The sequence below is a fragment of the Aulonocara sp. 'chitande type north' Nkhata Bay genome, linkage group LG22 (assembly GCF_057382095.1).
Source record: "Aulonocara sp. 'chitande type north' Nkhata Bay isolate Kocher_YH1m ecotype deep benthic linkage group LG22, A_spYH_male_GT1.1, whole genome shotgun sequence".
NCBI lineage: Eukaryota > Metazoa > Chordata > Actinopteri > Cichliformes > Cichlidae > Aulonocara > Aulonocara sp. 'chitande type north' Nkhata Bay.
Genome location: NC_141364.1, coordinates 21,902,154 through 21,917,382, shown reverse-complemented (window position 1 = coordinate 21,917,382; position 15,229 = coordinate 21,902,154). Strand labels below are relative to the sequence as shown.

Below are 15,229 nucleotides of genomic sequence, written 5' to 3'. Positions count from 1 at the left end.
GCCACGTTCAGTTAAATTCACAGCACGGAGCGAAGTGATGGAGATTATAGGCTACCTTTTTTCAGTCACATAGAAACACTGAAGGGCATGTTAAATAACTGAAGGGTCCCTCTAGCTGTGTGCAGTGGATAGCTTGGCTTTGTCTGACACTAGTGTACATTTTTAAAAGAAATATTTAAAAACTATTCATATATTTATGCATTTATATTGTATTTTCTGTGACGATGAGTGGTTATTGAATTTGTAATCCCCTATATTATAATCATTAAGACAAATAAAAGTTCAGCTAAAACATAAACATTTAAATTAGCATTTCTAGAGAGCTTTTCTACGCACTTTCAAAGTGCTTCACCTCTCCATGCCTCAGCCATCCAGTCACACACACAAGTACACAATACAAGTGATTTTTTTTTCTATGTCTAAGCACTTTTTACACCGAAGTTTCACACACAGACTGATGGATGTGCGAGAGACAACTTGGATGTCAGAATCTTGCCCAAGGACACAGACAGTAAAACTAAACTGAAACAAGCAAGAACACACTGGAACCTCACTCAGAATCAACCGGAAACAAGACAAAAAAAAAATCCAAATGAAATAAATTATTGTGTGTGAACTTACCTTACTTACGGACGTGCTGCTTCACTTTGTGTATTCATATCTTCCTGTTTATTTTTGATGGATGGAACCAGGTACAGAGGGGGAAGAAAACTAGGGATTTGTTTGCTTCAGTTATGTATGCATTATTGTAAAATGTAATGGCTACACTTTAATAGTGTGTTTTGTTGGTGGTAAAAAGCAGCATCAATAAATGGATGAGTATAATATTCAGTCTTACCCATCATATAAAAAATTCCTTTAGAGACTATTTGTTTGGAACGATTGAGAGTATTTAAACAGAAGAACTCAGTTGTTCAGGAGGAGAAGACCAGGTCAGTGTAGCTTGGTGCACTCAATATTAATTTTGGTTGTTTTAAATTCAGTTATATTTATTTGCCCAAGCTTAACATTTGAGCCTTTGATTTGTGGAGGTTTTTGCAAAAATAATTTTAGTCACATTGTTTGTTAAAAAAACATCACCTGCTACAATGGACAGCATCTGTTTTCTGATGCATATTAGAGCTCTACCACATGTCTAGCAGAAAATGCATCACCCACAATTCGTTTCCGGAAGTTCCCTCTTCCCCATACATTTATACCCACATCGAGAAGTAAATCCTTTATTAAAGCATATCAGTGTTGTAAAATTGATATATTTTCCTATATAAAAACAGAAGTTTTGGAGTATTGTTACACCTCTAGTTTGCACACCTAAACAGGTAAGCAGATTAGTGGGGTGAGAAAATACCCAGTGAAATAAAAGCTTTCCAAAAACTCTTACAATTAACAACACATAATTTAAAAAAAGAAGAAAGAAAAACACACACAATCATAGTAAGAGCGAGAGAGAGAGAGGAGTTGATAGGGAAGTATTCTTTTTGGACAATACATTAAACTCACTCCACCACAGCTTGTTGTTTAGTAAGAAAAAACAAAGAAACCTGTTGGTGTTGCAAGCTTAAAATAGCTCTGAATTCCTCCTTTGGTGCTACCTTCCTGCATGCTTGGCAGTTATGGAATTAAATTCGAGTACAGCTCAGTTAGAAGCAACCTAAAGTGGTGACAGTGAAGCTCATACATACGTGGACAAAAGTACTGAGCCTTCACCTACATACATCTACTCATGGAAGTTTATCATTATCATTATTTTGATGGTTGTTACAGTTATTTGACATTTAGACTTTGTTGTGTGAAGTGGTTTCCAGTGACTGTGTGGGCAAAACCCGTGTTTCAGGTTTAGCTAGCAGTAGGAAGAATCCTGCAGGATTCTTGCTACTGCTTGTGATGAAACTTGTGATGAAATGTGCATCAGGTCATACAACTATATGTTACAGTAAAACAAAAAAGTAGAAATGAGCCAGTTGAGATCATTATTTTTAAACTGTAAAACCTACTGCTGATACAGCACACTGGAGTGATCACAGTGAATGTTGGGTCGTGTTGTTAGTGTTTTAATGTAATTTAATGGAAATTCCATTTCTGTTTCACAGTGCGCTGATGGCTTTGGCCCTGTCACATGTGATCAGTGGTTTATGCTTATTATAAAGCACAACAAATACAGCAGGTGAACCTCACTAACATTTCAGTGTTCATCAGTGAACAACTGAAACTGCTACAAATCACACAACTCCTGCAGGAATAGGACGAACACATTTTTTAGCATTGTGGAAAAGGCATGCAATGAGGATGTGTTCAAATATACTTTTGTTAACAATGCAAACATTTTATATCAATTAGATCCATTCAAACAGCATCATTTTTTCTCAGTAGAGAGTTTAGCAATAAAAGGCAAACCATCTCTTGGAGCATATTGAGATCTTTAGTGTTTAGTCGCTGTTTTTCTGCAGATTAAAACAAATGAGATCTGTCACTGAAGGGATGTAGAGGTGGAAAAAGTAGGTGAGGTTTGCAAACACATTTGCAAGGAGTGGTGGCATAGAGTGAGTTGTAGGGTACAAAGAGGTCATCAGTTTGTTGTAGGGCTAACACAGACAGACAGGCAACCATCTGCACTCACATTTACCCCTCAGGACAATTTAGAATCACCAGTTAATAAACCCCCACTATATTCATATCGTTGGACTGTGGGAGGAAGCCAGAATGCCAGGAGAGAAACCATAAAGAACACGCAAACATCCAGATGGTGGATTCAAACCCAAAACCCTCTTGCTGTGAGGAAACAACTCTAACCACCATGCTGCCCCATATTTCCTCTTCAGTAAACATAAATGTTTTTGTCAAAGTGTTCATCTGGGTACTGTTTTATATATTCCCATTTTTATACATGGGTTTATTTTTACTTAAAAATGTATTCTGCTTTCTGTTATTAACGGTTTAGTCCAATAACGGGGAAATGTGCTTCATCACATTACTAAAATCCAGTTAAAGGCTTCCCTTTTTAACACACTTCCCCAGTGAAAATTCTTCCCTACAATCATCATAACAGGCTTAACTGCTCATTATGCAGAATGGCCTTATTGTTATTGTCCCTCTTGTTCTTATCTATTATGTTTTTGGATTTTAGTGCATTTTAGTGAAATAAAGTATGATTAAAAGAAGTGCATGGTAAGCCATAATGAAAAATGCATTTGTTCCTAACTATACTGCTTGTGCACATGTAGTTAATAGTTTGTTTATTAAGCCAAGCAGAACAGTAGTTGTGGATTTGACCTTCTGCAGTTCTGAAAACCTGTCTGCCTTAATACAAGCATCACGTGACGGAGGGATGTTACAGTTTACGTCAGTGGGAGTGTCTAACCTGCATTATAAAATGTGTAACCTCCATGCTTGATTCAGCAGAGGGGAACGTGTGACAAGAAGCTGCTGAAGCTCTTCACTTGCTGAAGGTAAGTGACTGAAAAAAGGTAAAGTGCCTTTAAAGTCTTGAACTGAAACTTGACATTACCGCAGCCGGCAACAGAAAAATCTGAAGTTTAAAGGTAGAAAAGCCAAATGGCTGCTCTCCGGGAGTTTAAGTTAAGTAACCAAAGAATAAAAAGTCATGGTGACACTCTTCCTTGCAGATGTCGGGGATCACTCTGTGGCTGTCAGTTGGTATGTTTGTGTGGGGATTTGCTTCATGCTCCATCACATGTCCTGATGAGAGTCTTTGTCCAGATGACTGTACCTGCTGCAAGACTGCCCATGGATATAGCTGCTGTCTATATCCAAATGTAAGTCAGGTGTATTCACACACCAGTGTAGTACCTTAATTTGTGGTAGTTGGAAGTCTTGTAGAAATTTGTTTTATTTGCTCTGCAGGCCATGTGCTGCGCCGACCTGCTGCACTGCTGCCCTTCGGGATATCGCTGTAACCTGGTTACCATGAATTGTGAGAAATTAGACCAGCCGTGGCTGATCATACCCATGGTGAAGAAGGAGGCTGCAGAGAAACCAGCCCCCCCTGAACTGTCTGGAACTCCACTCCAGGAGCTTAAAGAGAGCCACGTCCCAGATCAAATAAAGAGTTCAATGGTCTACTGTGACAGTTACACCTACTGTCCCGATGGCACTACCTGCTGCAGACACCCAAAAGGAGGCTGGTTCTGTTGTCCCTACTCTCCCGTGAGTCAGCCTAAATACTCTTGTGCAATACAACACATGAATGTAATGACATTCCTTTTATCTTCCACTAACATGAAATCAGCTTTCATCTGAACGTCTGCAGCTTTTAATTAAAAAGTGCTCCATTATTATTGTTCGAGAGACTAAAAGTGTTTCTTGTAGGGGAAATGTTGTCTCGATGGATACCACTGCTGTCCATTGGGACTGGACTGTGATCACACCTACATGTACTGTGTGAGAGACAAACTCGCATATTCCTTCCTCTATAAGCCAGCGCTGCCATCAGCACCTGCTTCTCCCATCCCACAGACAAAGGAAAGCAGTAGGAGGTAGGAAGTGCCACACTCTAACCTTCGTTTTGAAGAATATTCTAGGATAACGTCTCTGCACAACTCACCGTTCAGATATTTTAAACTTTCCACAGATGAATGAATATTTCACTTAGGTTCCTCGTGTGGAAAGAAACTCAAAGAAGCAACAAGTAACTCAGTAGTTCATATCATTGTCAGCAGTACAGCAGTACAAAAGGTGACTTTATGGATAGGTAGGCAAGAGTCAGGTTTTACCACCCATAAGGGTCAACAAAACAGTGATCAGTATCACCATGTGTGAACAAAAATGTAAAAAAGAAAAAGTGTTTAATATTTATTTCCTTTTGGTCTAACAGGGGTAAAAACAATTTCAGGGCCGATGCCGCGTAGATGAACGATCTCTGTGAGCATGAATGTAGCCACGGCCCTCCTCCTTCTCATGCAGAAAACTCGAGCCTACCCTTGGGACATCCTAGGATCACAGAAACATGCCTAAAATGTCCTGTGGCTATTTTTTTTTTAAATAGTTTTTTCTTTTATAAGAGTTTCCTTTTACTATTATTATGGTCAGAAATCTGTTGAAATGCATTTTGCATCAAATTTGATATATAAACAGATCAATCTTGGAAAAAGACAGTTGCTGGACAAATGATCTGACATGTGCACAAGATTGTCTGTTTGTCTTTAGACTAGAAAATAAAATATAAGACTGAATGATTTTTAATTGTAATTGTCTTTATTGTGTCTTTGTCTGTTTGAATGTTTTCTATTTTGCCTCACCAATAAAGACCTGTTGTGACCTTTGTAAGTTGGGGGACAGAGCAGATTTTCTGTGTTTACCTGTATATGTGGCATAAATGTCGGACCCGACCACATAGTTCGTTCTTTTAACACTTTATTTCGGTTGCTATTTCCTCTTCTCTCTGCTGCAGCTTTTCAGCTGCCAGCCACACACACAACAACAACACCTCAGGTCCTGGCATACTCTTTTATGCAGGGGAGGCGTGATGAGCTGATGGAGTGTCAGCCTCCCCTGCTGCTGAGCCACAGTATAATTATGGGGAAACGCAGAAGCTGATGGACCAAAAAAAGTGCCTTCAACAAAAAGGAATTACAGTGCTTAATAAATTTAAGTTGTAAGAACAAGACAACACAAATATTTTAAAAAATCTGTAAAAGTAATTTTACTTTTTTTAATGGCTGAATTCACATTTGTATTCACAAAATTTGAAGCTGATGGACCTTCAAATGTTCAACCGCAAACAAACTTTTTAATTATTCATTTATTCAGGTTCAAAAATTCAACCTGCTGAGTAATTGCATATGAGAGCATGAGGGTGGGAATGGCTGTTTGTATCTGTGTGTTTGTATCTGTGTGTGCCTGTTTGTTTGTGTCTATATGTCAGGTTGGGTATCAGGGGGCCTCTGGATGTCTGGAGTTTTGATCTCCTCCATACCCGCTTCACACCCCGGAGGACGGGGCTGTGGCCCCCCCACACACTCCCTAGCAGATCATTACATGGAGAAACCTTTGGAATGCAAGCGCGCGGATCCACACAGGTATGCACACGGGTGTTCACTGCTCGTAGACCCAAATTACACCTTTCTTGGCTGCTACTTCGAAGCACATCTGTCCTGCGTGCTGCACAACAACATTGAATATTTAGTATTTACTGCTGTTTACACTTAGCTAGATTAATGCGATGGTGTTGTTTTTAGTATGTTGCTTTGTTTTTTTTTCTGCTTGTTTTCTATTCTTCTCTCAACAGGTGATCCAGGAGATTTTTATTTTTTTTCTCCCCCCCTTTCTCACTGTCCCTCTCCCCTTCTGTTTTTCCTTTCCTTCCTCTTTCTTTCTCCCTTTCCTATCTCTCACTCATGTCTGTCCCGTCTGTAACATCTGAAAATAAAATATAATAAATAATAAAAACAAAGATCGACCAAATGGACCAATACGGCAATGCCACGATGATCCATTTGGCAAAGTAAATCCATTGGGTATCCTTGTTGGTCTTCAGACAACAATTCTGATGGCTGAAGAACCAAATGGGACAGGCAAAAAAAAGAAAAAAAAAAAAAAGGTTGGGTATCAGACGCCACCTCTCTAGGGACATCTCAGGCCCTCCATGGTATGGAGGCCTATCTCCCTCCACCACTCCCCCTGCCAGTGGCAGACGCCCTCAGACATCAGTGCATTGGTGGTTCTTTGTGTCCGGGGATGGGCGTCCAGGTACCCGCTGGCTCACTCCTGGTGGCTGCTTGTTGGGGTCTGGAGCCTTGATCTCCTCCATACCTGCTTCATGCCCAGGAGGTCGGGGCCGTGGCTCCCCACCCTCTAGCAGATCATTACATAAAGGAACCTTTTAAATACAAGCGCGCTCACGCTCACAGGTGTACACACGGGTGCTCACACACACAAACTACACCCTTTTTGGCTGCTACCTCAAAGCACACTGTGCGCTGTCGATCTCTTGTGCTGCACAATAATGTTTAATATTTAGTATTTACTGTTATATTCACATAGATCATGGCGGTGATGTTGTTTATTATATTGCTCTCTTTTTCTTTGCTTGTTTTCTCTTTTTTCTTTCTCAACAGGTGATCCAGGTGATTGATATATGTATTTTTTGTCTGTTTGTTTTGTGGGTTTTTGTTTTTTGCCCTTTATCAATGTTCCTCTTCCCCGCTCTTTTTCTTTCCCTCTTTCTTTCTCCTGTTTCTTTCCCCAGTCAAGTCTGTCCCATGTTCAGCAAATGAAAATAAAATAAACAAAGGTGAATCAAATAGACCAATACGGCAAGGCTGGGATGGTCCATTTGGTAAAGTAAATCCGTTGGGCATCTTTCTTTGCCTTTAGACAACAATTCTGATGGCAAAAGAGCCAAACGGGGCAGGCAAAAAAAAAAAAAAAGGCTCAAAAATTGAAGTAAATGACTGTAATTTTGAAAAAGAAAAAATAATAATAATGTGCTTTCATTTTTTTTTCATTAGTTTGTTTTTTTTCTCTGTCACTGAAAACCACAGTAAATAGAATTTTAGCAGTAAAAATGCCAATTTGATTAAAGAGCTTACCCTTATAGGTGGATTAACCATTACAGAAACCTAAAAAAAATCCCTTCTCTTCCGCTTGCGATTTTAATAATTATAAGTACTGTTCATTCAGGGCAGATGTGGCATAAACCTTAAATTATTTAGTGGTCTAACAAATTTGTTACCAAACGTATATCTGGCAGTACTGAAAGACGGAGTATAAGAGCTTGATAAAACAAAGAATAATAAAGTATGTGCGTACAATTTTAAATAGTTCAAATAAAGTACAACAAAATAACACAATAGAAGCAGTTGTGTCTCCTCATCAGGCTTGACGCACGTTAGGATGAAACTGTTACACTGACACTATGTAACCTTTGGGAGCAGCAGCACCGCTTGTCCCGCAGTTTCCATCGGAGTCGGAAGAAGAAACAGAGGCAGCGGATTCGCCCTGTGGGGTGAAGGTGAGTCAAGTGGAAGAACGGAAGTTGTCTTCAGACGGCTCCAGGCTCCTGCTTCTGAAGTGCTTGGTGAAAAAATACAAGTTACAAGAAGCAGGCGACCCATCCAAACGAAGAAAACGAGCATAACCGCTGGACAGAGATGGGCAGTAACGCGTAATCTGATTATTTTTTTCAAGTAACGAGTAAAGTAAGGGATTACTATTGCAAAAACGGTAATTAGATTACCGTTACTTTCCCGTAGGAACGCTGCGTTACTGCGTTACTAAAACCGTGATTTTTTTGCGAGAATGTCTCACGACAGTGACGTAAGCGAGTGCGCCGTTAGTGACAACAGCTGTGTGCAGATCAACAATGGATCATATATCGATTGTGGGAGAGAGTATGAGCGTGCAGCGTTTAAAGTGTGGAAGTACTGACCTTACTTTGAGTTTGATTCCATAAAAAGTGACAAAAACATTAGTGTCCGTTGTGCGTGGGAAGAAAACTTCTTTTTACAGCGAAAAAAACCCCTAAACTTCCAAGTAAGCACCGAGTGCGCAACGACGTAATGAGAAATTCACAGAGAAACTCGCGGATTCTTCCACTGACTGCTGCGGCACACCTGCACCAGGGTAAACCTCCGCCTACCGCAGTCCTGCTTTACAGGTGAAAATAGAGCAACAGGACCGCTGAGTCTTTGACTTTATTTATTTTCTGCTGTGTTTTACTTGCATCTATTTGAAAGAGTGAGTGTAAACACAAAAAATATTTTATTTCATGTGCTGGAATGTGTAGAAAATAGCTTTAAATGTTAAACTAATTTATTCAAGTCAGAGAATGTTGCATATAATTAAATTTTTGCTTGATGCATAAAGTTAAAAGATTAAAACTGATAAAACAAGTTAAAAAAAACAGACTTTTCCATTTGATTACATTTTGTATGATGGATTATGTAGAAAAAGTAGAATTGGGCTGAAAGATCTATCGCTTTATCACCTCTTCAGGTTGTAAATCGTGTTTTTAAAAAGTAACTAAGTAACTAAGTAATTAATTACTTTTGAAAATAAGTAATCAGTAAAGTAATGGGATTACTTTTTTGGGGAAGTAATCAGTAATTAGTTACTGATTACTTTTTTCAAGTAACTTGACCAACACTGCCGCTGGACAATATCATCAAATCCAACTTAGCCGGGGCTTCAGATTGGTTCATTGAACTAGCAGATGATAAATGCGCCAGAAAATAAACACTTAAAGGGAATGTGCACCAGTCCAGCTGTTTGTTTGTTTGTTTTACTGCTCCATGTATCTGACACCAGTGTTAAACTAAGCAGCTGTATTTATCCTCACTGTGAGGAGGCTTTACTTTCCTCACTTTCAAAGCACATCACCAACTGTGAGAATATCAGTTTACCGGATTGGTAAAATAATATGTAACACGATCAAGATGTATTTAATGGGGGGGATGCACAAATTTTTGTATTTGCACTGTTTCGGCTCAGTGTGACAGTGTTTTTTGGTGTCAGCTCAGATTGCAAGGACATCTCTTGTGCGCAGCCCTCTTCAGGGCACCCCACAGATTTTCTGTAGGATTTAGGTCTGGGCATACATCTTTGTGTTGGTTTGTTTTATTGAATTTGATTTTAATATCACAAAAACAAATTTTATATCCAATATATGATTTTGGGTTTGTTTGTTGTTGTTTATTAGTTTAGTTTTTTTTGTTTTTTTTTACCCTTCCTCAACTCTCAGTTTCACTGTTTCACTAAGAGTTAAGGTTATGGTTGACAGAAACTATATAGAGAACACATTGGAGTAGAAAAAAGGCTTTCACGTGACTGGTGTATGATTTTAACATACCGGTCAAGCTGCTGATTCTCATTTGTAGCTTTCTGTGCTTTTCCTACAATGACAGCTCAGAAAATAATGTCACAATGTAGCCATTCTTAATGTACCAGCAAAATATTTTATGAAACTATTTGTTTAGTACAATAATGAGTGTGTGTTTTGCCCTTATGTAAAAAGACATTGTTTGTGTTAGTAGTGCCTTTAAATGTGATGCAGACCAGTACATCGCTGGGTAATCATGTCTCAGACTCCAAAGTCCAGAGCAAAAAAATGTAAAAGCTTTGCTTTTTTTTTTTAAATTATATGTAATTTTTCATTGAATGTGGCGCTATTGTATTTGGTTGTGTAAGATTTCACATTTATATGTCACTGAGGTTTAGGCAATACTTTGCTGCTATACCAGAATAATACCCCTATCTCCAGATTATATTCCCTTGTTGTACTGGTCACCTAAATTATTCTCCTCAGTGAAACAAATTCAAGTAAAACTCAACACATGCAACAAATCTCTGACCAGAAATGATTATGAACTGCCCGCAAGCAGATCATCCAGCACTTGCTGTGTTAATGTTTGTCCGGTTACACCTTCCATCAACATTTGACTACTGTTGCAGTGTCTTTTTTAGTAACTAAATCCTCAAATTCACATTTATTTTCCAGACTTGTTGTGTGTCTTCTCCTCATGTGACCTCATTTATCACTGCTGACATCACACCAATCTGTCTGTCACTCTCCCCTCACTCATGAACAAGGGGAAAGTATGTCTGGGTCTTATTGTGTTGTGCTTTTAATGTTTTAAACTGGACTTTAAATAGCTTTGAAAAGGTGAAGGCTTTTAATTCAGCTGTTAAACCTTTGAGTGACAGACACACATCAGACGCAGTGCTCACAACTGCAGATCAAAGACGAGGAAAAAGGTAGCAATCAAATGAGAGAACAAAGTCTAGAGCCAAGCCGCCCCCAGGACTCTGTCGTCATTGACTATGTGAACAGTTTTATTTGAAATATGAGTGAAAGCAGCAAGGGATTCTCTCTTTTTGCACCTTCAGCTCAGGCAATGGAATCTCTTCCCAAATGCATGGTGTGTGATATATCGGCACTGACTTGGGAAACTCTGCACTCTACTGGAATCAGTGCAGGTTCCAAAGATGGAAGATGCAGCAAGACTGAGAAGTCAAAGGACACAAAAACACTTTGCTCAAGTTCAGATGCGCTCAGATCAAAGACAAAGCTGTGTGTGAAAAGATTGTTACCTCCTGTGAAGCCAGATATCGACCAATCAAAGCTCCAGTTTCCTATTCCTGTGTGGGAAGATTTTCCATTACATGTACAGACTGAAAGCCCATGTGCAAACACATACTGTATAAGGGATAAAAACCATGTTTGTGGAATCTGTGGGAGACATTTACCGTCTGCAGAGTTTAGTTCAACACCTGCAAAGCCAGACCAAGAGTAACAAGTGCAGTACTTGCGGCAAACAGTTTTCCAGTAATTCCCATCTAGAACGGCGCAGGAGGTTTTACAGACCAAAGGGTCTCAATCCCATGTGATCACCGTGAATGTTATAGCTGGATGGAATTCTGTTAATGCACGAAAACCTGTCGTGTCTTGGTATATGGATCACTATAGGGACATTTACTGACTGGAAAACATCCAGTTTGATAGAAACAATATGTGCATATTTATTGGTTTGTTTGTTTTATGTGTTCAAAATAAAAGCTGTCATCAACATCATTGCATGCATTGTTTATTGTAAATATCTGGTAGCGGTAGTTTGTTTTACAAGTTGTAATCGACTCATAGCCGAGATATGCTTGTGTTATGCCCAGCAACCAGACGCTGATTGCCTCGGTGAGTGCCAGTAAACTTTTTGCACGTTTGCAGAGATGAAGCAGTGGACACATTTATATGTTTTAAAAGATTGTGCAGAATTGTAATGATATGTACAGTTGTATTCAGAAGTTTACATGGACTTATCAAGGACATAAAGGTAATGGTCGTTTTGTATTTTTAATTTATTTGAACCGTAAAGCATACATATTTAGTGACTTTAAAAGATCAAGAATTTAATGCATGAGTTTGAATTTATTTTGGATTTTCTCTAATCCACACAGAGTTAAAAGTATACATACAGGCTCAGATATATGTATACATATTGTTCATCCAACTTGATGAGCTCTATTCACTTCTTAGTGATCATGATTGACTACAACTGGTAGCTTCTCTTTGCCAGCATAATAAGGGTTTGCTTGACAGCACTCGGTGGATTGACCAAACAGAAAAGTCCAGTGAACTTGGTGAATACCTAAGAAGGAAAATTGTAGAAACTTTTGGAGAAATTTCTAAGAAACTGTTTAGATCATCAGTTATTATTCAGATGTTCTCCCAAGGTCTGTGAGAAGACCCAAACTCTCACCCTCAGATGAGAAGAATTTGGTTAGGACTTTCAGGAATAACCCAGGAACCACCAAGGCTCAAGCCTGCAAGAAACTGGAAACTGCTGAAACAGCATGACTGTCCACAATAAAGTGAGTTTTATATTGCCAGGGACGGAGAGGGTGCTGACCAAGAAAGACGCCCCTGCTTCAAAATCAACACCTTCAAGATGTACTGAAATTTGCAGCTGCCCACATAGCCAAGCCAAATGCCTTCTGGGAGAAGGTTTTATGCTCAGATGACACAGAATTTGAGATGCCTCAATGATAAGTGGTATGTTTGGAGGACTAAAGGTGGGGCTTTAAAACTAAGAACACTGTGCCAGCTGGTGGTAGCATCATGCCTCACATGCATCATGTCAGTAAAAAAAAAAGTGGTTGGAATAGTAAAGAAGAAGGGATACCTCAAACTTCTTCAACGTCACCTCAAATTAACAACAAGACGACTGAAACTTGGATACAATTGGCTGTTCTAACAGGACAGTGATCTGAAACACATCGCATATTTGGATGGATAAAGCAGGCTAACATTAAGCTTCTGGAATGGATTCAACCATATTGAAAATTTATGGACTATGCTTGAAATTCAGGTCTGTGCAAGGAAAGAAACCAATCTTAATGAATTCTACTAAATTTGCAAATAAGAGTGGTCCAAACAGAATTATGCCGAGAGGTTTTTTGATGACTACTAAAAGCAATGTCCCCTAGAAGAACCAAATATTTGTGGGGGTGTATGTACATATTTGAGCCTGTGTGACAAAATCCAAAACTAAATTCAAACTTGTGCACTCAATTCTTATTTCTGAAAGTAATTAAAGATGATTTTAAGACTTTAAAATTTTGAAATAAAGCAGTTAGGCCAGAAATTCACTGGCACTATCTAAGACAACTTCCGTTCTTCCACTTGACTCACCTTCACCCCACTGACTGAGTTGAGAACGAGTCATTCCAAAATATTCCACTTCCTCACCTTCAAGAAAACAAATGCAACACATACAATGATGTGATTACCCTTAAACTAAAGCCGGTGTTCCGTTCTCAAATTCATTTTATAATAATAATAATAAGCTTCTGTTACCAATTAAATTTAAAAATGGTGTTGTGTTTCTGTTAATTATATATTGACCTAACTATATGTTTTTATAATACTGAACGCTGAAAATTAAATAAAAAAATATTTTACTTCATATGTTTGTCTATAGTTGCTTCATGCCTTCACACTATGTGGCACAATGATTGTTTTTACTCTGTACAAACAGGAAAAAATGTGATTTTGAATTTATCTCAGCGTAGTTAATACAAAACTACTTTATTTTCAATCAGTATACAATTCATATTGACATATGGCGAGGGCGCTGGAGTCTGCGTTTTGTGTTTATGGGAAACAAGATGATGATTTCCCTGATAAGCGGGATACATAACAGTGAAAATATGGGGAAGTTGATGCTGTGTATTCCCAGTGAGTGCGTCCGTGACAGGAAGAGGGAGAAGCCGCCGCGGAGCGTCTTTTCCCTTTCAGTCTACCCCGGGTAATTTACAGTAACTCCCGTGCGAGTTGCTGCCTCCTTTGGTCTTAACTCAAGGAATATGGCTGTGTTGAAGATACAAGACCAGGTAATGCTCACCTATGAATTCAGTTAGTTGGGGTGTAGTCAGCTCAACACTTTTGAGGAAAACTGATTAACGCCAGTTTGCTCGAGTTTTTACAGTATGGAGATAAGGAGCGGCGTGTCACGTCGACTGCTTATTTTTCCTTAAACTTGTGTAACATAAAACTATTAGGTTTGTCGATAGTGACTTAAGCCTGCCGTGCAAATGTTATTTTTGAAATAAAAGTCTAAATGCTAGGCTAATGTTGCATCATTCTTATCATTAAGTCAACTAACATGTTAGCTAACTAGCTATAGCCGTAAACAGAAAAAAAGAAAAAAAGAGCAAGAAGTATGCTAACGTGTGGCCATCTGTTGCCTTACATTAACTTTGTCCAGTTAAAGTAGTTTCATGCCAAAGGCTCGGTGCTTTTGACTGTTTGTGTGTGTGTTGCTGGTGGTGATGGACCGATGAACACAGCTGGATAGCTACGAGGTTATCTGGGTGGCTAGCTAACTCCTGCGCCCTGTTAAATGTGAATAAGCAACCGCAATCCTTAACGCGCGGTACACCTTGCCAGGTTAATAACGTAAAAGTTAGCCGATATCGTGGATTGGATTGCACCTTCCAAATTAAAAGACTGCAGATCGAATTTGTTGCCCAGTAGGTTTGTCAGCTGTCCGTCTCATCCCCCGAGGGCAGCTTCGGGCAGTCACCTGTTGCTGGAGATAAGAAAGGCTGTCACAGGAAGTAGCAGCTGGTGCTGGCCCTCAAGTCTGCTCAGCTGTGTTCACCGGTCAGACATTATCCTCAGATCAGCTGCTGGAAACGCTCCTGTCTTCAGGGTGGTGATAGCAAGTGGGCGGGTTGATCATTAGCCAAAGGTCGGATTAATGTTTTTGCCACACACTATTTATTTATTTATATTCCACGTTTGGCCCACTGAGAAGCCAGCCACATTAACAGCAGTTTGTATGTTATATAACATTTGAAAGGAAAATTGGTTGGTTGATTGGTTGATAGATAGATGTAATAAATTAGGAAATCAAGTGTGTAAGCTCATATACATGTATGCATTTTACTTAACAGAAATAAAAATAGAATTATATATATGTATATTTAAAAAGAAAATAGTATTGTGGAGCAATCTATTTAAAAGACAGAATATTTTTTGGCATGGAATTTGTTGATTTGTCAACATACATAAAGAACAGGTTAACTTAGACTCAGACTTTTACACCGTGAGTCAAAGTACTGTGTTTCTGTTCGAGTGCTGGTGCTAAACTTCTTAAATAATACATTTTATAATAAAGATGATGAAACTGCATTAGGCTAAAATTATCGATTTAACTCTTTCATTTTTTAAATTTATGTTTTATGCTCTTAATGACTTATCAGGGGTTCAGTATAG

The 15,229-nt window shown here is 38.9% G+C and overlaps 1 protein-coding gene and 1 long non-coding RNA gene across 2 annotated transcripts; one reads left to right on the top strand and one right to left on the bottom strand.

Moving 5' to 3' along the window:
• The first annotated feature begins 3,413 nt into the window (after positions 1-3,413).
• On the top strand, positions 3,414-5,162 carry LOC147304165 (progranulin-like). The gene is made up of 5 exons (XM_086281300.1): positions 3,414-3,446; positions 3,624-3,773; positions 3,862-4,164; positions 4,327-4,493; positions 4,832-5,162. The coding sequence occupies exons 2-5, from the start codon at positions 3,624-3,626 to the stop codon at positions 4,863-4,865; spliced, it is 654 nt and encodes a 217-aa protein (XP_086137426.1). The 5' UTR covers positions 3,414-3,446; the 3' UTR covers positions 4,866-5,162.
• Positions 5,163-10,818: 5,656 nt separating this feature from the next.
• LOC147304164 (uncharacterized) lies at positions 10,819-14,661 on the bottom strand. The gene is made up of 4 exons (XR_015127014.1): positions 14,443-14,661; positions 13,142-13,198; positions 11,047-11,094; positions 10,819-10,959 (listed from the first exon to the last, which is right to left on the bottom strand). It is a non-coding gene; the product is annotated as an uncharacterized LOC147304164 (long non-coding RNA).
• Between the last annotated feature and the right edge of the window lie 568 nt (positions 14,662-15,229).

What these genes read in the sequence shown, in the direction of transcription:
- LOC147304165 (XM_086281300.1), top strand. Translation starts at nt 3,624, where the DNA reads ATGTCGGGGATCACTCTGTGGCTGTCAGTTGGTATGTTTGTGTGGGGA. An exon ending in GCTGCTGTCTATATCCAAAT is followed by an intron (nt 3,774 to 3,861) that starts GTAAGTCAGGTG and finishes TTTGCTCTGCAG; the next exon opens with GCCATGTGCTGCGCCGACCT. An exon ending in ACAAAGGAAAGCAGTAGGAG is followed by an intron (nt 4,494 to 4,831) that starts GTAGGAAGTGCC and finishes TTGGTCTAACAG; the next exon opens with GGGTAAAAACAATTTCAGGG.